The sequence below is a fragment of the Nicrophorus vespilloides genome, unplaced genomic scaffold, assembly GCF_001412225.1.
Source record: "Nicrophorus vespilloides isolate i.1.1-1 unplaced genomic scaffold, Nicve_v1.0, whole genome shotgun sequence".
NCBI classification, from domain to species: Eukaryota; Metazoa; Arthropoda; class Insecta; order Coleoptera; family Silphidae; genus Nicrophorus; species Nicrophorus vespilloides.
Genome location: NW_017095900.1, coordinates 9,946 through 34,605, shown reverse-complemented (window position 1 = coordinate 34,605; position 24,660 = coordinate 9,946). Strand labels below are relative to the sequence as shown.

The window sequence follows — 24,660 nt, the reverse complement described above, 5'->3', positions numbered from 1 at the left end:
GAAAGAAAAACGTTTACAGTAGGCGTGTGTATAATAATTGTATAGCTACTCCTAAAGACCGATCGCAACTGTAAAACCGTTTTTCTTCTTCATACTTGATACCTGACCTTAATAAGGAAACATAATTAAATATACATAATTATATTTATCATTGAGGTATCAAACAACAAAAAGGATAAAAGGAGGACAAAGTCACTACCATAGAACATCATTCCGTTTGTTTCTCTTGTCTAGCTGCAATTTATACACGTTCACATATCATTTTCCTAGGTAGTAGCGAACCTCCCGTACAATATTAACATGCATTAACATCATGAAATACAACTGAAATTAAATCATTGCTATAGAGCGTTTCATTAAACAACGATTTAATTTGTACAAAGCCAATCGATTAATTATTTAATCTACACTTAAGTTAGATAAATATTCCAGTAACATAAAGTTAATTAACAATCCCTAAAAAATATTGAATAATGATTAATCTAAATCATTTTATTTGAAAGAAACTTTAATTCATAATTATATTTACATTGAGGTGTCGAACAACAAAAGGAGGACAAAGTCACTACCGTAGTATCATGGTTTCGTTTGTTTGTCTTGTGTGACATGGCCTGGCTTGTAAATCATACATGAGTGTATTATCTTCACATTTTTTTCCTAGGTAGTAGCGGCCCTCCCGTACAATATTAACCTACATTACCATCATGAACTACAACGGAAATTAAATTATTGCTACAGAGCGTTTCATTAAAATACGATTTAATTATCACAAAGCCAATCAATTAATTATTTAATCTACACTTTAGATAGATAAATATTCTACTAACATAAAATTAATTACTAATCCATAAAAAATATTAAATAATGATAAATCTAAAGCATTAAATTTAAAAGAGACTTTAATTCATAATTATATTTATCATTGAGGTATCAAACAACCAAAGGACAAAAGGAGGACAAAGTCACTACCATAGAACATCGTTCCGTTTGTTTCTCTTGTCTGGCTTGCAATTTATACACGTTCACATATCATTTTCCTAGGTAGTAGCGGACCTCCCGTACAATATTAACATGCATTACCATCATGAACTATAACTCTAATTAAATTATTGCAACAGAGCGTTTTATTAAAATACGATTTAATTATCACAAAGCCAAACGATTAATTATTTAATCTACACTTAAGTTAGATAAATATTCCAGTAACATAAAGTTAATTACCAATCCCTAAAAAATATTGAATAATGATTAATCTAAAGCATTTTATTTGAAAGAAACTTTAATTCATAATTATATTTACATTGAGGTGTCGAACAACAAAAGGAGGACAAAGTCACTACCGTAGTATCAGGGTTTCATTTGTTTGTCTTGTGTGACATGGCTTGGCTTGTAAATCATACATGAGTGTATTATCTTCACTTTTTTTTCCTAGGTAGTAGCGGCCCTCCCGTACAATACTAACGTACATTACCATCATGAACTACAACGGAAATTAAATTATTGCTACAGAGCGTTTCATTAAAATACGATTTAATTATCACAAAGCCAATCAATTAATTATTTAATCTACACTTTAGATAGATAAATATTCTACTAACATAAAATTAATTACTAATCCATAAAAAATATTAAATAATGATAAATCTAAAGCATTAAATTTAAAAGAGACTTTAATTCATAATTATATTTATCATTGAGGTATCAAACAACCAAAGGACAAAAGGAGGACAAAGTCACTACCATAGAACATCGTTCCGTTTGTTTCTCTTGTCTGGCTTGCAATTTATACACGTTCACATATCATTTTCCTAGGTAGTAGCGGACCTCCCGTACTGTATTAACATACATTACCATCATGAACTATAACTGAAATTAAATTATTGCAACAGAGCGTTTTATTAAAATACGATTTCATTGTCACAAAGCCAATCAATTAATTATTTAATCTACACTTTAGATAGTTAAATATTCTACTAACATAAAATTAATTACCAATCCTTAAAAAATATTGAATAATGATTAATCTAAAGCATTTTATTTGAAAGAAACTTTAATTCATAATTTTATTTGTCATTGAGGTATCAAACAACCAAAGGACAAAAGGAAGACAAAGTCACTACCATAGAACTTCGTTCCGTTTGTTTCTCTTGTCTGGCTTGCAATTTATACACGTTCACATATCATTTTCCTAGGTAGTAGCGGACCTCCCGTACAATATTAATATGCATTACCATCATGAACTATAACTGAAATTAAATTATTGCAACAGAGCGTTTCATTAAACTACAATTTAATTTGTACAAAGCCAATCGATTCATTATTTAATCTACACTTTAGATAACTAAATATTCCAGTAACATAAAATTAATAGATAATACAAAAAAAAGATAAATCTAAAGCAGTTTATTTAAAAAAAAGACTATATTATGAAATAATATCAGTATTATAATAATAATAATATACAATGAACAACAGAATAATAAGGGAAAATATATATATAGAGTTGTAGTTTCTTTTTTAATAATCAAAGGATGAAAGATGGAAGGGAGTAGTTGTAAGGTGTTATTTTGATTTTGGGGGAGTTCTGAATAACCGTGGAGGACATAAGTGAATGGAATTTGCAGATGATTTCTGGAGATGGATCTGGATTTTGGAAAATGAAGGAGAGAAGACTGGAGTTAACAATGGTTTCGAAAAACAGGGAACAGGAAATGTTTTTTTTAATTATATAGGATTTAATAAGGTGGGATTTAGGCTGAAAAGAACTTATATTGGAATATAAGATACGGAAGCTGCTATCCATTCAAGGAAATTGATTTTGAGGTGCCCTGAGTAGATAATGTGGGCGACTCATGACCTGGGTTATCCTGGTCGAACATAAAAATATACAAATAGTTTTCATAGGTATCCACGTGGAAGTCATTCACAAATCGTTTTTTTAGCTTCTGAACCAGTGCAGCACGGTCCGAATACTTGGGATTATTGACTTTATTCGTAAAGGTATTAATTGGGAATAAAGTCATGGATTGTTAACGCCCCGTGGATTCTGCTATCCTTGGATATGGCTTTGGGGATTTCTGCTGTTTTCTTATTTGTGGGTTTGATTTTAGCGTTTGCGATAACAGGAATAGGTTGTGTGGGTCTCTTTGGACACTTCATGGACCAAGCCGCATGGTCCTCCGAATTGCATGCCACACACTTCGGCAGCAATGGCGAAGAGCATATGTGTGTCGGATGCGGTTCCTGAACTGAAATTAAATTATTGCAACAGAGCGTTTCATTAAAATATGATTTAATTTGTATAAAGCCAAACGATTAATTATTGAATCTACACTTTAAATAGATAAATATTCCAGTAACATAAAATTAATGGATAATACAAAATAATATTGAATAATGATAAATCTAAATCATTTTATTTAAAAAATACTTTAATTCATATTTATATTTACATTGAGGTATAAAACAACAAAAGGAGGACAAAGTCACTACCATAGTATCATGGTTTCGTTTGTTTGTCTTGTGTGGCTTGTAAATCATACTTGAGGTTTTACATTTTTTTTTCCTAGGTAGTAGCGGACCTCCCGTACTACATTAACTTTCATTACCATCATAACCTACAAGAGAAATTAAAACATTGCAATAGAGCGTTTCATTAAAATACAATTTAATTTGTACAAAGCCAAACGATTAATTATTTAATCTACACTTAAGTTAGATAAATATTCCAGTAACATAAAATTAATTATAAATCCCTAAAAAATATTGAATAATGATTAATGTAAAGCATTTTATTTGAAAGAGACTTTAATTCATACTTATATTTATCATATAGAGGTATTACTAACAACAAAAGGAGGACAAAGTCACTACCATAGTATCAGGGTTTTGTTTGTTTATCTTGTTTGGTTTGTAAATCATACTTGAGGTGTATTATCTTCACATGTTTTTTCCTAGGTAGTATCGGACCTCCCGTATAATAAAAAGCTGACATAACCATCATAACCTACAACTGAAATAAAATCATTGCTATAGAGCGTTTCATTAAAATACGATTTAATTTGTACAAAGCCAATAAATTAATTATTTAATCTACACTTAAGTTAGATAAATATTCCAGTAACATAAAATCAATAGATAATCCTTAAAAAATATTAAATACAACTGAAATTAAATTATTGCAACAGAGCGTTTCATTAAAATACGATTTAATTATTACAAAGCCAATCGATTAATTATTTAATCTACACTTTAGATAGATAAATATTCTACTAACATAAAATTAATTACTAATCCATAAAAAATATTAAATAATGATAAATCTAAAGCATTTTTATTTAAAAGAGACTTTAATTCATAATTATATTTATCAGATTGAGGTATCAAAAAACAAAAGGAGGACAAAGTCACTACCATAGTACATCGTTCCGTTTGTTTGTCTTGTCTGGCTTGCAATTTATACATGTTCACATATCGTTTTCCTAGGTAGTAGCGGACCTCCCGTACAATATTGACGTGCATTACCATCATGAACTACAACTGAAATTAAATCATTGCAACAGAGCGTTTCATTAAAATACCATTTAAAAATTACAAAGCCAATTGATTAATTATTTAATCTACACTTTAGATAGATAAATATTCTAGTAACATAGATAATCCCTAAAAAATATTAAATATTGATAAATGTAAAGCATTTTATTTATAAGAGACTTTAATTTATAATTATATTTATCATATTGAGGTATTACAAACAACAAAAGCAGGACAAAGTCACTACCATAATATCAATTTTTTTGCTTGGAAATCTCGTTTGTTTGCCTGCTTTTAAATCCCACTTTTTCCTAGGTAGTTTCGGACCTCCCGTACAATAAAATGCTTAAATTACCGCCATAACCTACAACTGAAATAAAATCATTTAATAGAATGTTTCATTAATATACGATTTATTTATTACAAAGCCAATCGATTATTTATTTAATCTACATTTTAAATAGATAAATATTCCAGTAACATAAAATTAATAGATAATCCTTGAAAATATTAAATTATGATAAAAATAAAGCATTAAAATTTACTATTGTGATTTCTACAAATGTCTGCAACCAGATTAACTTATATGGGTACTTCTTTTATATACCGTCAAATGTGATCAATATTTTCGTACGTTTAGTATATGCTACACATGATACAAGAACAGATATTTTTATGTTACATAAATGTAGCAAAACTTAAAAATATTAAGTTTTTTTAATGAAAAAGGAAACATAGAATGTTGTAAATTGAATTTAATTAATTAATTGGATAACTAAAGGATTTCAATTGGGATAAAAATGAAATAACTCAATGCTTATTCAAGAAACTTATTTATATAATTTAAAATAAAATCATCACACACCATAGAACTCCACGTTCATATCTTGCTGCTTCTCTTATGTTTTTACTTAATTCTTCCGTTTAAATATTTCATACATTTTTTTTTATACAATTTTCGTTCATAATCGATTGTGTGGAATATTCCACTTGAAAATACAGAAGTATACATATATACAAAAAAAAAATAGAAAATAAAATAGAGACAGATTGATTTTATCGTTACACAACAGAGGCAATTTAAATAAGGTGACCGAAGGGAATCGAAGGCGGCTGACAAAATAAAAAACAAAATACTGGTCATACAAGTAAGATTAAATTAAATTACGTAATAATAATAAAATAATACATATTTAAAATTATAATAATAAAATAAAACAGTTCACAACAAAACAAGGGAATTAGGATATTGCAAAACTATTTGCTTGTAATTTCATCCTTTTTTCTAGCTGTATATATAAATGTAAGTGGTAAACTTAAAAGGCACATATATCTTTTTTTTTATCATTTCGGCGTGTTGTTGTTTTGTTTTAGCCCGATGCTTACTTTTCTTTTTTTTTTGTTTAATTTTGTTAACGAACTATTTCGTTGTCGTCTTCTTGAAGTCCGTGTCGATGTCGTATTCGTGCTCTCCTCCACCCACGTTGCTGTCGTAATAAGCGTAATCGTAGCTGACGTTCTTCTCGGATTTCGGTTTTTGCTCTTTAATCTCTGGTTTCTTTTCGATCGGTTTCGGCGCTGTTTTCGTGGTCTTCGGATACTCGGTGACTCTTGGAGTGTTTGCGTTGGTGGAGAACGGTCTTGGGGATTCGCTGTAGAATGGCTTCTGGGTGGTTGTCGCAACTGTTGTCTTCTGCGCGTTCTTGATGTACTCGTTTCTGCTGCTCGCAATGTTCTGGCTGTGAGCTGTCTTCAAGAACTCGTCTTCTTTGTTAGAGTTGTTCTCATCGTTATCGTATTTCGAGCTGTACGATCCATCGTCGTATTGGGTCTCATCGAAACGATTCGATCTGCTTATTGGAGTTGTCGAGCTCACTTTAGGTACGGTTGGGGTGTATTGGGTGTGAGTGGTAGATTTCGGAGTGCTCGATTGTTGGGTGTACTGTGTTGTTTGTTTCTGGCTATTGAATTGATTGGCGAAGGGACGATTGTGACCAGGAGCAGCTGGAGTATTGAATTGGTTGTTATTATTCGTAAATTGCGTGCTTTGAGCTTGAGGAGTCGTCTGTTTGGTGTTTATTTTAGAAAAGTCTTGCTGCTTATTGAATTGCGTGGATTGAGTGTAAGCGAAGCTATTTGTTTTCGGGGCAAATGTGGTAGGACCTTGGATGTCCTTAGGGTAATTCTCAGTTTGCTTTGATGGTTTCACTTTGGGAATGTCGTAATGGGTATCAGGACTGGAATTCTGAGCTACTGGAGTTGTTGGAAAGCTTTGCTTAGCAGATTGCGGTTGGACTTTGAAAGGAGAAGGTTTCTGTTGTGTGGTGGAGAAACTTTGCTTGTTGAAGCTTGGTGGGTAATTTTCAGTTTCGGCAGTTTTTGGAGCAGAAGTGGTTGGATTTCTATTATACTGTTGGGTCTGTCGGAAAGGTGCAGGTGTGCTAGCAGCGAAGCTTGTAGAAGGATTCTGTTGCGGAGTTTGCCTGAAGTTGTCGGCATCGTTGTACTGTTGCCTGTTGGGATTTGGACGACGTTGGCTGTTCCTCGCACGGAAATTGTTGATGGCCGTCGTGTATTGTTCGGCATTGATATTGTTTGTGGTGGAAGTTGGACGAGATGTTGTTGGAATGTAACTGCTTCCTGCAAAGTTATTGGCAAAACCAGTTGGACGACTCGGTCTCGATGTTTGACTATCAAAGTTTTGCTGAGGTCTCTGATTTCTTTGTTGCTGCTGTTGTTGTACTTGTGGTCTTGTCTGTTGTTGACGCTGTTGTTGCTTAGGGTAATTTTCCTGTGGTTGAGGCTTCTGCGTTTGAGACTTCTGGAAATCCTGCTGCTGTTGACGCTGTTGCTGCCTGGAATAGTTCTCTTGTTGTTGAGGTCTCTGCGTTTGCGTTTTCTGGAAATCCTGTTGCTGTTGTTTAGGGTAATTCTCCTGTTGTTGCGGTCTTTGAGTTTGCGTTTTCTGGTAATCCTGTTGTTTAGGATAATTCTCTTGCTGTTGAGGTCTTTGAGTTTGAGTTTTTTGGAAATCCTGTTGCTGCTGAGGTCTTTGCGTTTGCGCCTTCTGGTAATCCTGTTGCTGTTGAGGTCTCTGCGTTTGAGCCTTCTGGTAATCTTGTTGCTGTTGAGGTCTTTGCGTCTGAGTCTTCTGGTAATCCTGTTGTTGCTGAGGTCTTTGCGTTTGCGCCTTCTGGTAATCCTGTTGTTGCTGAGGCCTCTGCGTTTGCGACTTCTGATAATCCTGTTGCTGTTGAGGTCTCTGCGTTTGCGCCTTCTGGAAATCTTGCTCTTGAGGTCTCCTGTTCTGCTTCCTGATTAACTTCCTCTTCTGCACGTTATCCCTGTTCTGATTCGCGTTCACGTTACCATCATCTTCATCTTCGTCCAGCTCCTTGCCGCCGTTCCTGTTATTGAAGAAGTTCGAGCTGCTCGAAGTCTTGAAGATATCTCTGTCGCTGCCACCGCTATTGAACTTCCTGTTACTGAAGTCCTTCTGCTGGTTGACCCTTTGCGCCTGATGCTCCCTGCTTAATCTCGCATCTCCGGTCTCTGCCCTTTGCAACGAGAAAGTCTCCTCGTCTTCACCGTACTTGACAGCCTTGGATTCGTAACCTGCGGATCGTATCATATCGTAGACATCATCATCATCAACATCGTTGCAATCAATCTAATATGAAGTGAAAGTGACTTACCTGAGCCGAGGCGGTAAAGGTCGAAGTTGTCACTGGCGTAGTACAAAGTTGTTGCATCGCAATCCACGTCGTCCCATTCGGCGCAGATCTGATGGTCTTGGTCGAACGCCGTCCCATTTGGACACAGAAAACGGAAATCTTGCACCTGAGGAGAACGTGATAATTGAGGATGTGCCACCATATAACAACGACCTTCCTCTTCCACCGAAGACGCAACTCATTTTCTCGAAACGAATTCAGACCTTGACTCGAACATTATCCGAGCTACTTCATCTTTTCATCTTTTAGAAAGTGAAGCAGCAAAGTAACGCGCATTTATTCTTAACTATTATACAACACGTTTATAAACAAAAATAGCCTGAAGTATTCGAAACTATTTTCTTGCATGTAATGATAATTATCAAAGTGAAGCAGCAAAAAAAACACATACTTATTCTTAACTAGTTATACAACAAAAGTAGCCTCAAGTATCCAAAACTATTACTTTTTTTCTTCCATGTACATTTACAAAGTGAAGCATTTATTTGTAAAATAATTTACCATCGCGTTTTTCGCAATCGGTGCCAATTCGAGAATTACCTTATTACGATTTCCAAGGCGTACAATAATAAATAAATCACGGTAATTTCGCAAAGTGATTACGTAAATGATTGCAAAGCCTCAAACCTATCAATTAACCACTTAAATCCGCAATTATCCGACTTAATATATATGCTTGTTTTTGAACACTGAAATCTTGTAATTTATGAATGTTTAGATGGAATTAGTATACTTACACCAACGCCGGACACTTTGACGCAGATATGGAACATTTGGCATTGCGCTTGCGAATCGGCATAGTAACCACCAAGGATCTTATCCCTACATGTAAAATCGGTGTCGGGCATCGACTCCAGACTATACGTAGGGTACGGCCTATTGTTATAAAACTGCGCTGATCCCCATCCTACGGCCAATCCTGAAACATAGAAGATAATTTTCATTAATTTACATATTTGATATTCGAACAACTTTAAACTCGAACAAGAAAATAGGTTTCGAATATCGAACCAAAAGTCTTCCTTTTTACATCATTTTAATTACAAAGAAAAATTAAGCGATGCTATTTAAAGAACTACAAAATGGAATTGTGCAAAATATTGTCTGAAGCAGCGGCTCTCAACCTATGACTTGTGAAATGACAGCTGTCACCTAAATGAAATGACAGCTGTCACCTACGTAGATGAAGCTGTCAACTACGTGAAATGACAGTTGTCACCTACAAGAAATGACAGCTGTCACCTTGAAAAACTATTCGTATTGGAACTACAAACAAATATGTTTGGTCGCTAGAGAAAAATATATTATGCAAATGTTAAATTAGTATTTTAAAATTGTTATAAGGAATTGTGTAAAAAAAAAGTAATTACAAAAGACACAAGAGAATAAAATAAATTGAATATTCTGCAATCTCTACATCCTATAATTGCGTATGTCCAAGTACGAAAATGAGAAAGAAATGCTTATTAACTAAATGCATACTAACGAAATGCCTAGCCTTTCAGTGGAAAGCCTCGACCATCCTTGACACACAATTCGAGAAATATTTATCTTCATGAAAATTGCTTAAAGCGTCGGAACGCCAATAAAACAATGCATTTATTGAAACAATAAAAAAAACTTTAATCCAAAACTCAATTAATCAGAGCATCTAATGCGATGGATTCAGGGCAACGAGTGCAAACTTGCGTGAAATCATTGTCTGTTTTTTTTTGTGTTCATCTTCTTCGTCTCTGCTTATTATTGCAAGCATCGAGAAAGTGAATCTTTGCTCCATTAAAGAAAAAGACGAGTTCTTCAAGTTTTCCATTTCTTTTATTGCAATTTTATTGTAACCTAATTATAAGTGAACTTATCAAAATATTGATTAAATGTACTTAAACTTTATTATTATTGTGACTTTAAGTAATTAAAATAAGATATTTTATTTTTTGGATTGTGCACATTTTTTTTTTTTGGAAACGTTGCAGCTGTTGAATGAAGAATATATGCTCATCATCGGCTCATCAGATTTCTTTTCCACCGAAGAATTTCACCGCGGCCTCATAAGTTTGTAATTGTGGAATTCCGCATAATTTTGAAAGTTACGCGTTGCGTAATCGCGCTCGAAGAAGACGTCTAATTGACATCGAGAAGAACATCCCGAAAGATGAAAGGATTTCCTCTTTGCGCTTATGCAACTGAATACACACACTCACACATTGTCGTTTTTTTGTACTCATTGTTTTTCCACATTAGAAATTATACATACATTCAATTCTAAATTGATGAATTACTTCATTATTTCCTTTTATTGTCATTTTATTACTTGTTACGTATTATCAATATCATCAAAGAAACCACAAATCAAACAAATCATAAATTAATTTTGTTATTATAGTAATTTAAAAACTTTTAATATTAATTATATTTGGTTTTAATTAACTTTAAAATTATTAAAATATTACTAAAAATAAACAAACTCAATACATAATGATTGAAATGTAACAATTCCATTGATATTTATATTTAAATCGTTGCTTTCAAATGATAATTAAAGGTGAGTTTAATTATATTTTTCTATTTAAATATAATTAAAAAAAACTTCTTAATTATTATTATATGAATTCAAACATATTATGTAATCATTAATAACTGATTGTATGAAGAAATATAAATACAACAATACTTCGCATACTTTTGTTAAACGCACTATTTGAAACCAGACTAATCAAAGATTTTAAAACCGCATAAAAAAACTGCACAAAACGAGAGTTGACTGTATAGAAAATAAGTTTGTGTAATACTCTTTTACAATGTTTTTATAATTTGGTTAATTAAAATTTATTTGGTTTTGAAATGTTTTAACCGTATTAATAGAATCCGTACTATACAAGGTTTTCCATATTTCAATGATAAATTACACTAAATTTGTACTTTTCTTATTATCATTAAAGGTAAGTGAGTTTAATGAATTTAGTAGGTTTTGAAATTTTTAAACCGTACTAATAGAAACCGTGCTATACGAGGTTTTCTATATTTTAATGATAAGTTACACTAAATTTGTAGTTTTCTTATGATCACTAAACGTGAGTGACTTTCATGCATTTAATTGGTTTTGAAATTTTTAAACCGTACTGATCGAAGCCGCACTATACAAGGTTTTTCTGTATTCCATTGATATTTATACAACATTTGTAATTTTCATATTATAATAGATAAATGAGTTTCATTAATTTATTTGGTTTTGACATTTTTAAACCGTACTATCAAAGCCGCACTGTACGAGGTGTTGCTGGATTTTATTGATAATTACACTTAATTTGTAGTTTTCATATTATAATTAAAAGTGAGTGACGTTCATGAATTTGGTAGAATTTGAAATGTTTAAACAGGACTAATCGAATCCGCGCTGTACGGGGTTTTTCTGTATTCCATTAATATTTATACCAAATTTGTAATATTCATATTATAATTAAAGGTAAGTGAGTTTCATGAATTTAGTTGGTTTTGAAATTTTTAAACCGTACTGATCGAAGCCGCACTGTGCCAGATATTGCTGTATTTTATTGATAGTTACTACTTAATTTGTAGTTAAGTATTGAATTTAAGTCGATTTATTTTTTTAAATCCGCACTATGCGAGGTTTTGCTGTATTCCATTGATATTTGCACTAAATTTGTAGTGTTTTTATTAAAATTAAATGTGAATTTTGTGGCTTTTAAACATAAACTAATAAAATTTACAAGATTGTTTCCAAAAGAATAATTTGCTCAGAATTGTGGTAATATGTAATAGGTTATTATTAACATGAAATGCTGAAGAAACCTTTCAAAATCTGCATTAAATTACATTCAGCACTTAAACGAATTACGTTTCCTAACATAAGTATAAAAGCAATTTTGAATTTCGTAACACTTTTCCAACATTTTCCTTTCTTAAAACTCAGCAACAACAAAGTATGAATCATTTGATCACTCCATAATTCGCCATCTATTCTTCTCCACGTAATAATTATGCATTGCGAAATCCGTTCGTTACCGTTGCTTTTCCGTTTATGTGTGAGCTTAAGAGATGACTTAAGAGATCGAATATGTGCAGAAATCGTTGTACACGTCAAATGTCAATTGCATCACGACGAAAACCGTGATCACAGCCGGTTGCAACAACAATACACATCTAAATATTTTATGTATCCGAGTAATTAGCGAACTTTTAGTTTTGTTTATTTTCTTCGCAACTTTCCCTATTTATTTTTTATCAATATGCAAACGTTATGCAATTTGCAGACAAACAACGTGAATAAAAATAATAATGATGATGATGATGATGATAATGTAATAGAAGAAGCAAACATAAGTTCTTCTAAGTAATGGAAGGAATTGGAGAGAAAGAGGAGCAGCAATTCGATTGCCCAATGGAGGAAAGTTCGTTAATTTATTGTAAAGAGCGCACGTGAAATACCGACGATGAACCGAGTCGTGTGTGTATGTATGTGTGTGAGAAAATCCGAATAGATTATTGTTATATAACGCGCTTGGAAGTTGTGCACAGCTTTCTTTCACATGCGCATGTGATTAATGCGAACGTGAAACGATTCCGTTGCCAAATCCACGATCTCCCTAATCTTTAGTAATAATACAATTTTAATTACTATACACTCATTTCTTTTAATTAATTAATATTTACAAATCAAATTATGATTCAATAGATTCCCAATTTCCTGTTTAGGTATTAACCGCGTTATGTTAATACGTTATGCGTTGTAAGAAAATGCATTATACAAAATCGTGTTATACGAGTTGTAACACGGATAATTTCAATAACATGTTGTGCATGAAACTTATTAGACCAAAAATATTAATTAACAAGTTTACTGATGCTTTCACCTCTTCATGTGTACTTTGTGAATGGTGAAAATATTAATAATAAATAAAATTGATTGTATTCATTTCTTTTAATTAATTAATTAAAATATTATACAATTTTCTGTAACGCGATTCCATTATGCGTTGTTAACAGTGTTAAGTTAATACGTTTCACATTGTATGAATTTATGTTATAGGAAATCGTGTAATACGAGATAATATAAATAATACTGATAGAGGCACAGACAATCATATTGATACACAAAATAGTAAAAAAAATAAGATCCAGGTAGACCTATCTTTCAGCTGCGACACCCATGATCACAACACGAGGACAAGAAGAAATTAAGGATGGATTTTTTTTAACTAATATAATGAACAGGAGTTTGCTGGTGCAGGGCCTTATACACTGTAACAGGGTTCCAGAGGAAATAAGAAGGGAAAATAACATTGAAAAATTCTAAACAAGAATGATGAGTTACATGGAGAATCACAATTAGAATACATAGAACAACAAAAACCCCAACATACCCGCTCAAAATACCGATTCCAAGGAGCGTACCGAAAGAACCGAATGTAAAAAATGTATATAAATAAAACAAACTACTACATGTTTATTGAAACAAAAATATTATTTTATTTCTTAACTGATGCATTCATTTCTTCATGTATACTTTATGAGTGATAAAAATATTAATAATAAATAAAATTGATTGTATTCATATAAATAAGTAAAGTGAACTTTAACGATTGGAAAAATTTAAACACTTCTTCTATAATGTTAGTTTTGCATATATTAGAATATGAATAATAATATTAATCAATATCTAATTGAAACATACCAAATTACCAATAAATTAAAATTGCAATTGTCTAAATTTTTTAAATTCTAAAAAAAATATTGATAACGAACCCGAACGTTGTCTCATCGATCGTTAAAGTCATTCGCGTATTTTAGATCTCGGCCTATACATTTTATTATATTTGTAGGTATATATGCTCAATAATGTTTTTGTTTCCGTTCAAGTAATAATAAACAAAATTTATTGTATACATATGTTACGGTAAGAGTACATAATCGGTAAATGTATACATTTCCCGGTATATGTGTACATTTGCCGGCTTGGTCGATATACGTAGGTAGATGTAAAAGTAGATATATCACGTTGCTGTCAGATGTATACTTACATTTACCTACAACGTATACATTTACCTGGAAATGTATACATTTACCGTAACACATACAAACTTAAAATTATTTACTTCAATAAATTATTATAACTAAAATTACCAATAGTTCATGTTGATTAACTTCGTAAACTATAGTAATAATAATGAAAGTTGTTCATTTAATAGATTTTACTTTTGTAATTATTCGAAATTATGAATGTTTATATTTAATACAACAATATTTTTATTTGTTTTTGTTTTATCATTCTTTAAAAAGTATTATATAATTAATATTTGAATATTAAAATGATTGTAAAAAGAAATAAAAAAATATTATTTGTTAGTAAATATTTATAAATTGATTTAGGAAAATTTTCTAATTGTAAATAAATGTAATAGTTGACGATTAAAATAATTGAAAAACTGTTGTACAGTATTGCCTCGCAATACATTGGCACATTTGGCATTTGAAAATGCCAAAACAAACTGAATTGTAATTAAGCAAAATGAATTCTAAAAAATTAGTACACATTTTTTTTTCTATACACTAAAGCCTCTTTCTATATCATTTTAAAGTTCTGGTTTCAAATAGTGCGGTATATTTGATGGAACTTATTACCCGTACTGTACGAGTTATTTCTTTATTTGGCATTATTTTTTAAATTGTTTGGAAAATGGAAGAGAATTATAAAATATTATTGCAATCAATGATTGAAAAGTATTTGATGATTAAAGTAAGGCATACAAATAAGTTAAACTTGTTAGAATATATTGATAATTGAATTGAATTAAAGAACTAATATATTCAAATTTATTATGAAATTAATTAGAATTTATTAATAACAATAAAATAACAATAAAATTATCATCAATGTTTCATATTTATTTAATCAAAAAAGATTTTATTTTACTTTTATTTAAATTTATATTTATAAATTTATAAAAAAAAGTTAAAATTAATTAATTGTTAATTATAATTGAGATTGAAATTTTTTGTAAATAAAAAAAAAATAAGTTATGAAATTTGTTTGAATAAAATGATAAGTAAACAATAAAATACTTTACCAAATTGGATAAAAACAAAATAAATATAATCCGGTAGTAGTAAATCCATCTTAACCAATTACGAACAAAGCGAGACTTAATATTTTTTTTTTCAAACCAGAAAAAAAAAGTACAAGTTGAATAGATTATTTTATTAAGTCTACTCACCTAAGAAAAGTAAATAACTAGCACCCCTCATGTTTGCAAAGTCACTAACTGACTGAAGAGTCGACGAGGAGGATTTTGAGATGAGCCAGTGAAAGGACGAAGATCCTCCACTCCTCATCTTCTCTCCGATGGTTTTCGAGGAGGTCGCGAAATCCATCAGAAGGAGTGGGAACCGAAGGTTCAGCGCCCAACATTCTTACCATCTCCTCCGGTACATCTCAGCAAAACTATACAGCAGAAGAAGAAGGAGTCAGTAGGAGGAATTTCGCAACAACTAAAACCTAATTGTTACATACGAAATAGCAGCAGCAGAGAAGAAAGAAAAGAAAAAAAAAAACGGTTCGAAACAATGCGGATTTTTACATATTCCGACTCGACGATACAAAGCTTAATTAAAATTCAATTAGAATTGGCGGATCGGATGTTTCGTAAAAATTAACAAAAAAATATAAATAAATAAATATATTTATTATTCATACAGAAATATAGGATTTGCATTTACTTTAAGCAGATTTGCATCATTTTATTTTTAATCCTAGTATGATCAACATGCATATTTGTTAGTATGAAGCAACGTGCAGAGAAATATTTTAAAGAGTTTGTTTTGCAATTTGCAACTTAAAAGTCGCGGCTCTGCATAATCCCGATCTGAGTAATAATCATCGTCATCTTGGAAAGAGTTAAGATGCTCGGTATTTCTGTTTAGTAAGAATGCCGTATATCCATATCTAGTGAAGCCTTCCTGGAATAAATCACTTTAACCGATGCTACTGTTTCTCTCATGCATAACTCTTTGTATCCACAAAGTAACATTTTACTAATCAAATACGCTGTATCATTGAAATAATAAAATTTTTATTGTATCTCGCATAGTGCGGGTTGAGCCAAAATTCCGTAACATTTGATTATTTATTTGTTTGTAAAAATATCCAATTAATTTATTAATATTTTCAAATTTAAAATAAATTTATAATAAATGTAATTGTTGAGGATTAAAATAATTGAAAAAATGTTATACAGTAATGCCTTGCATAGTGTGGCTTCGATTAGTGCGGATTTACTATAGTACGATTTAAAATATCAAAAGAAACGTAATTTTAATGTCCTTGATCCGATGCGGTTTCAAACAGTGCGGGATGTTGGTGGTATCTATTACCCGTATTGTGCGAGGTATTTTTGTATATTTGATGATTTTATTGTACCTCGCATAGTGCGGCTTCGATTAGTGCGGATTTACAAAAGTACGATTTAAAAATCGATGCGATGCGGTTTTAAACAATGCAGGATGTTGGTGGAACCTATTACCAGTACTGCGCGAGGTATTTTTGTATATTTGATGATTTCGATTGTAACTCGCATAATGCGAGTTTAGCCAATATCCCGTCAATACATAATAAATATTTGATTATTTATTTGTATGTAAATATTTTTGAATTAATTTAGGAATATTTTCTAATTTAAAGTAAATTTATAATAAATGTAATTGCTGAGTATTGCAATTATTGAAAAAATGTTATACATTAATGCCTTGCATAGTGCGGCTTCGATTAGTGCGGATTTACTACAGTACGATTTAAAAATCTCAAAAGAAACGTAATTGTAATAAAGCAAGATACAAATATTTTGTCTATTATTATGTGATCATGTCCTTGATCCGATGCCGTTTTAAACAGTGCGGGATGTTGGTGGTACCCGTACTGTGCGAGGTATTTTTGTATATTTGATGATTTTATTGTCCTCGCATAGTGCGGCTTCAATTAGTGCGGATTTACTATAGTACGATTTAAAAATCTTAAAAGAAACGTAATTTTAATTAAGCAAGATACATTTTATGTGATTATTATGATCCGATGTGGTTTCAAACAGTGCGGGATGTTAGTGGTATCTATTACCCGTACTGTGCGAGGTATTTTTCTATATTTGATGATTTTATTGTACCTCGCATAGTGCGGCTTCGATTAGTGCGGATTTACTGTAGTACTAAATTTTAATTAAGCAATATACAAATATTTGTCTCTTTTTATGTGATTTTAAAGTCCTTAATTCGATGCGGTTTCAAACAGTGCGGGATGTTGGTGGAACCCATTACCCGTATTGTGCGAAGTATTTTTGTATATTTGATGAATCATATTGTACTTCGTATAACTAAAGACTTCAACTCTACATTTTTTAGAATTTATGTTCTTAATTAAAATCTAGTTAGTTTTGAAATTTTCAAACCTGATTATAATAAATCCGGATTGATCGAATCCGCACTATGCGAGGTATTGATGTATATACACCTGTGCCCCGATTTACACAGTAGATAGGTTCCTGAGAAAAACGTGTAAATCGAAATTGTAACTTTTTGAATGTAAAATCGAAAATTATGCAAAAAAAGACGCATAATTTTGTTGTTTATTAATTATGAAATTAATGAAAGGCTATAAAAATGTTTTTTTTTTTATTTTTTTTAAACCGTGCTAAAAAATACAGTGTAATGTGAGGAATACCTTATTTTCGGCATTTATTTTCAAATTTCACCGTGTAATATTGAAATCGTGTAAAAAAAAGTACCGTGTAAAACGAGAATACGGTTTTATTACAGTCCAATATGAAAATTTCAATTAATCAATCCAAATTCTATTTTTTTTTCTATTTTGTTAAGGTACATAAATCAAACAAAAATAATGAATGACAAAAAATATGTTTCTTTTATTAAGTTCATTCTCAACATTTATTTTTAAATTTAATTTTTTTTAAACCGTATAATAACAAAAACGTGTTAAGAAATTACCGTGTAAAACAAAGATACGTGTATTTAGAATTCACTAATGACTCATGAATTATATTAGCCAGTGGAGTTTTTTTTCAATATATATATTTTATTAAATTAATTATTTTGTTACGTATTAGATGATGCTAAATTAGTATGCATGAATGTATCTCAAATTAAAATACATCTCTGAAACAACCGTGCATTTCCTGCTCTCATCTTCCATTAATAAATCTTCCTCTTAATTCGTTTATAAGTAAGCAATTTCGATAAACAATTTCGCGTTTCCTGCTTGAAACCTGTGGAAAGTCCAAACACACTTCAAGCTGCATTTAAATAGATGATTTAGTTGATTGAAATACGAAAAATAATACGCTTAATTACAAACATAAATTAAATCTCTATTTACCCAATTCCAAATCACGTATTTGTGAAACGAGGAAAGTCGTAGTTTATTTACAACTTCATTTTATGTCTTCGTGGAAGGAAATTGCAGATCAGTATACTTTATATCAAATTATACAATTCACCACGCAGTCTTCCAATTCAATTAATAATTACATAATTCAGTTTTAATCAACTTTGACAGAATGGATACATTATCATTATTTTATTTATGATTTGCCTAAGGGTATTTATTTACATCCTTGAAGCTAAACTAATTAAAATACACGATTTTGATAGAACGTTATTGGATAGACTTCTTCAACTCAGGCATTTTACAAACGATTTAGTTCATTGCGTAACTAAATATTTCTTGTTGTTGTTGTTTTTTTATTATTTTCTCTCTTCTTAATGCGAACTTCTTTCGAAGTGGATCAAGTTCGGGATAATTGACATATTGCGAGATGCCTCTTATTTTTTATTGATGTGGTAACACAATCAATGAAGCAAATATTCGTCTTCAATAGGAAAAGGTTAACAATGTCGTGATTTTTACTTGTAAACCGGAATCAATTTTGTTTTTACTATTACTATTACTCACTAACAATTTTGAATGGTAATCCGCATTCTTACTTGAAGGAAATTGCAACATCTAAAATAATAGATTAATTGATGTAAGAGATTGTTTACGAAATTATTTACGTTTTAAAAAACTTTGAACTAGACATGAGTCAGATCGATGTAAATTTACATGAAATTCGATCACCAGTTTAAATATTTATTATGGATTCTTTTTTTGTTCTTGCAATGACGAAATTCAATCTGTTTAAAGAAAGATACAATATCAGTGTTTCTTAACCTATAAGTGGGTATCGTTAAAGTTTGAATTTGTCGCTAAATGACAGCTGTCACCATGTGTCAAACCGAAGACTACGCTTTAGTATAACAGCGTTTCTCAATCTATGAGTTGCGTTAAATATTTAATGAGTTGCTAAATGACAGCTGTCACAATGTATCAAATCGGAGAACTGGTGAAAAATTGTTGATAATTGCATCATAGTATAACTATGTTTTAGTATAACAGCGTTTCTCAATCTATGAGTTGCGTTAAATATTTAATGAGTTGATAAATGACAGCTGTCACCTTGTCTCAATCTATGAGTTGCTAAATGACAGCTGTCACCTTGTCTCAAATCGAAGAATTGGTGAAAAATTGTTGACAATTGGATCATAGTATAACTATGTTTCAGTATAATTGCGTTTCTCATTCTATAAGTTGCGTTAAATATTTAATGAGTTGCTAAATGACAGCTGTCACCATGTGTCAAACCAAAGTACTAGTAATAAATTGTTAACAATTAGATCACAGTACAACTACTTTTCAGTATAACAGCGTTTCTCAATCTATGAGTTGTGTTAAATATATAATGAGTTGCTAAATGGCAGTTGAATGTCAAGAACTGGTGAAAAATTGTTAGCAAATAGGTGGCAAATAGGTTGAGAATCGCTGATCAAGATTAATTAGATTTATGTTTAAAATCTCTATCAATCGCCGGTTTAAATATTTATTATGGATTATTTGTTTTATTGTTGCAAAGACGAAATTCAATCTTGAAGAAAAATACAATATTAGTGTCTCGTAAAATATAATAATAGGTCGCTAAATGACAGCTGTCATCATCTGTCAAAGCAAGAAACTGTTTTACCATATTTTTGGTTTGACACATGATGACAGTTGTCATTTAGCAATTGGGTTGTAATAGAACTACAAACAAGTATGTTGGGTCATGTGGCAAAAGGATTAAGAAACGCAAGTTTATTAGATTTATGTTCAAAAATTCTAAACTAAATAAAATTCAAATGCCGATTTAAATATTCATTAATCATTATTTTTTGTACCTTTGTGTCGAAACAAATATAATATAGCAATACCTCACATAGTGCGGTTTTACTCAATCCGGATTCACTATAGTCCGGTTTGAAAATTTCAAAATAAACTAAATTGTAATTAAGAAAAGTCAAAATAAATTCTAAAAAATTTGTCTAGGTTTAAATTCATTGTTTACAAAATAATTTATGTTATATAAAAAAAAAACTCCAAACTAGACATGACTCAGATGAGATGTAAATTTGGATAAAATTCGATCACCGATTTAAATATTTATAAAGAATTCCGTGTTTACTATTGCGAAGACGAAATAGAATACAAGTTTTTTTTTTAATTCTAAATTTAAATACATAAACAGAAAACTTTACATAAGATTTTAATAATAAACTAGAATCATGATGAGAAATTGTATGAAGAGTATATGAAAATGAAGTTGTTTTTTATTTCTTGTTTCTATTAAATAAATTTTTATGTTTTTTTTGCGATGGTTTAGAGTTTATGGGAATAGCATAAAGTAAATGATGATACGAAATTTCTTTCTCTGCGAGGTCAGTGGGAAATATGGGCTTGGCGACGTAACTTTCTTGCAGTGATGAATTTAATTATAAATTACTGCCCGAGGAAAATACACGGTGGATCTCGAAATTTATTATTGTAAAATATAAATAATAAAATAAATTATAAAATAATTAATTTTATGAAATGACATGTGTCTGTTATGATAATTAAAGGTCTGCTAGGAATTTCAAATCATAAGTAATTAAAATAAATTATAAATTATTGACATAAGGTGACATATGTCAAATATAATCCAATTGCAATTGTCGATATAACCTAAAAAATATTGAAGTAATTGTCATAACTTACAATTTACTTAATTGTCAGATGTATGACATGAATTTATTTAAACATAAATATAACGTATACATTATTTATATAAGATGACACATATGTAATGAAAATTAAAAGTTTGTTATGTGTCCAAATTGCAATTGTTAAAGTAACTTATACATTAAGAATGTAACTGTCACATGTTTGACATGAATATTAAATGCTTTTTGTATGTACCAATTGATATGTTTCTTTTTATGTCGTGTAATTTTATTTACAATCTGTTCATAAATGTGAACATTGAGTAAATTTAAGATCGCGGTTGACATTAAATGGATAATCTTTCCCGATGGATAGTTACCATTATGATGATTTGATTTTTTAATTTGTTGGTTAGCTGTCGTTTTGTAGGTTAACTTCAGTAGTATATTGATGCTCTGCGATTCCACTATTTCCTTTTACTGTGAATCTGCTGCTATCCTTAACACGTAATTGTCACATGTGTGACATGAAATCAAATGTTTTTATGAATGGACCAATTGAAATAATCTATAAAATATTAACACACGGTGATACATGTGACATAAAAATTAAGAGTTTATGAGGTGTCCAAATTGTAATTGTTGAAATAACCTAAAAAATATTGATGTAATTGTAATAACCATTCAATCCTACTCAGGAGTAACAATTTTTATAATTAAAATGATTTATAAATTGTTCACGTAATTGTCATGTGTGTGACATAAAAATTAAAAGTGAATGTGAGCATAAAATGAAATATTGACACATGTGACATAAAAATAAATGTTTATCAGGTGTAATAACATAGAAATTAATGAACTAATTGTCACATTTATGACGAAACCAAAATAAACTACCGTATTAGCCCGAATATAACGCGATCCCGAATTTAACGCGACTCCGAAATTTTCATAAAGATATTTATATTCCTTGTTTATATTACATTCCATTACATCCCCGAATTTAGCGCGAGTCTATTTTTTAACGGAAAATAAATGGTCGAAAAATATTGCGTTATATTCGGGCTAATACGGTATATATTATTTTCATAAATGACACTAATTAATATTGGATTTAATCAAAATAACTTATAACTTATTGAGTTAATTGTCATTTGTGTGACAGGATTTAATTGAAATAACTTCTTAATTAATGACATAAGTGTCACATGTTTGACATGAATATTAAATATGTTTTTGTATGTACCAATTGACATGAAATAACCTATAAATTATTCACACAAGGTGACACATATGACATGAAAATCAAAAGTTTATCAGGTGTCCAAATTGCAATTCTTCTCAGGAGTAACAATTATTATAATTAAAATAACTTATACATTATTCATGTAATTGTCATGGGTGTGACATAAAAATTAAATTTTTATGTTTGTATAAAATGAAATATTGACACAAAGTGACATAAAAATTAAATGTTTATCAAGTGTCCAAATTGCAATTGTTTAAATATCATATAAAAGACTTAATTGTCACATTTGTGATGAAACCAAAATAAACTATACATTATTTTTATAAAGTACACCAATTCATATTGTATTTAATTAAAATAATATAGAAATTATTGACGTAGTCGTCACATGTGTGACATGAAAATTAAATGTCAAAAATGAAATTTTATTGTGACACATGACGTCTTCTGACAATGATTTATAGGTTATTTCAACTGGTAAATTATATTTTTGACAGTATGATGACAGTACGTCACTATACGTCAAATAAACAAAAACACAATTGTCATATTATGAAACGTCTAAAAAATCAATATTTAGTGAGATGAAACAAATATTCCTGTCACAAGTACCAACAAATATTGGTTCTTAAAACAAATTAATTGCACCTTAATTACTTTTATTAATTACTAACGATTTTAATGAAGTGCATCAATAAGTAATTAATTTGACCAACATAAATATATAATAAACCAGTAAATAAATAATTATATTTGTTAATACAATTGTTAACTGTTATTTAAAGAATCACCCTATATATAATAACATTTAATTGCTGTCATTGCATTGGAATTAATCAGGCTATTTGCCGTATTTGCTTAAAACGCGGATTCTAACGCATAAACCAATGCTCATCTTGCAATAAATACGTTACGAGAAGATCCTGTTTATGTAATTATTCGCCGTTTGCTGCATACGATTTGTTTCTTGCAGCTTATAATTACGTACTGACAGACGACCACTTTTCACCCTTGAACTACAACGATAAACGTATAATTATGTATACGTATTTTCTTGGCTACAAATATTATTAAAACCGTGATTTAAACTTTGTAAAAATATTATTTTCTTATAACTTCAACATAATTTTTTTTTGACAAGTTGTTAACATTTAATTTTATACATTACAATAACAGAAATTAACATTGTTTACAAGATAAGTAAACAATAATTAACAAATCGTTAATTAACCTTTTGTAATATATTTTAGTATTTTAATATTTTGAACGAAACTGAATGACTTACAGTATAAATTCAGAAAAAAAAGTATTGATAGTAATTAGTTTATTTTAAAGTAAAACTTTTCAGTAGTTTGAGCAATAAAATTGAAAACCAAAAATGTATTATTTTGATTAACAAATCGTTAAGTAACTTTTTAAATTGCAATTGATTCCAGTACTTGCAAGTCATTAAGATGAAGTAATAAGTTTATTTCTTGTACGAATTTTGAGCAAAAACTGAATCACTTTAGTATTCGTTCAAATTCATAAAACCATTCAAAAATAAACTACTAATACTTTTACTATAGTAGAAGTAGCTTCGTCATTCAAATAAAATTATCTTTTCTTAAATCTTTTAATTTTTTCTTTGAAATTTTATATGTTAAAAAAATTGGTTCTTCGTCTCTCATTGTGCGGTATTCACACGGGAACATGTCGATGCTGCCCATCTTCAACCTAGAAAAAAAAGGCACGACTGCTGTGACCTTACCTTTAACTTTCACTAGCATTAAACTATTAGTTTACGATCTGAGCAGTCCGATATCTTTCCGCTCTCGCTTCTAAACACGCCACCGACTTATGGATCGTTTCTTTCGGAACATGCAGAAACTGCATTATGCTAAAATCACTTTAATGTTCCAATTTCATCCAAAAACAATCTACAAAAAGTTTCAAATTTATTTACAAATATTTTTCATTTTTTCTTATTTTTTTTTAGTAATAAAATTCAATATGTTTAAATTCATTAGGAAATAAAAATAATGAATGAATTTAATCCATAAAGAATCTGCATTTCAATTTTTCTATTACGAAATA

At 30.1% G+C, this 24,660-nt stretch overlaps 1 protein-coding gene across 2 annotated transcripts; it reads right to left on the bottom strand.

Annotated features, from left to right (window-relative positions):
• Nucleotides 1-5,748: 5,748 nt before the first annotated feature.
• On the bottom strand, nucleotides 5,749-24,386 carry LOC108568114 (putative mediator of RNA polymerase II transcription subunit 26). Of its 2 annotated transcripts, none has more exons than XM_017929051.1 (4): nucleotides 24,335-24,386; nucleotides 9,005-9,186; nucleotides 8,229-8,373; nucleotides 5,749-8,148 (listed from the first exon to the last, which is right to left on the bottom strand). In XM_017929051.1, the coding sequence occupies exons 1-4, from the start codon at nucleotides 24,351-24,353 to the stop codon at nucleotides 5,954-5,956; spliced, it is 2,541 nt and encodes an 846-aa protein (XP_017784540.1). In that variant the 5' UTR covers nucleotides 24,354-24,386; the 3' UTR covers nucleotides 5,749-5,953. The 2 variants fall into 2 exon arrangements, with proteins under 2 accessions (XP_017784540.1, XP_017784532.1); XM_017929043.1 differs by lacking the exon at nucleotides 24,335-24,386 and adding an exon at nucleotides 15,497-15,594.
• Between the last annotated feature and the right edge of the window lie 274 nt (nucleotides 24,387-24,660).

Excerpts from the sequence above, each read along its gene's own strand:
- LOC108568114 (XM_017929043.1), bottom strand. The coding sequence starts at position 15,527 with ATGAGGGGTGCTAGTTATTTACTTTTCTTAG. Across the intron at positions 9,187-15,496 it reads TAGTTATTTACTTTTCTTAG|GATTGGCCGTAGGATGGGGA; the intron begins GTGAGTAGACTT and ends TCTATGTTTCAG. Across the intron at positions 8,374-9,004 it reads TCAAAGTGTCCGGCGTTGGT|GTGCAAGATTTCCGTTTTCT; the intron begins GTAAGTATACTA and ends CGTTCTCCTCAG.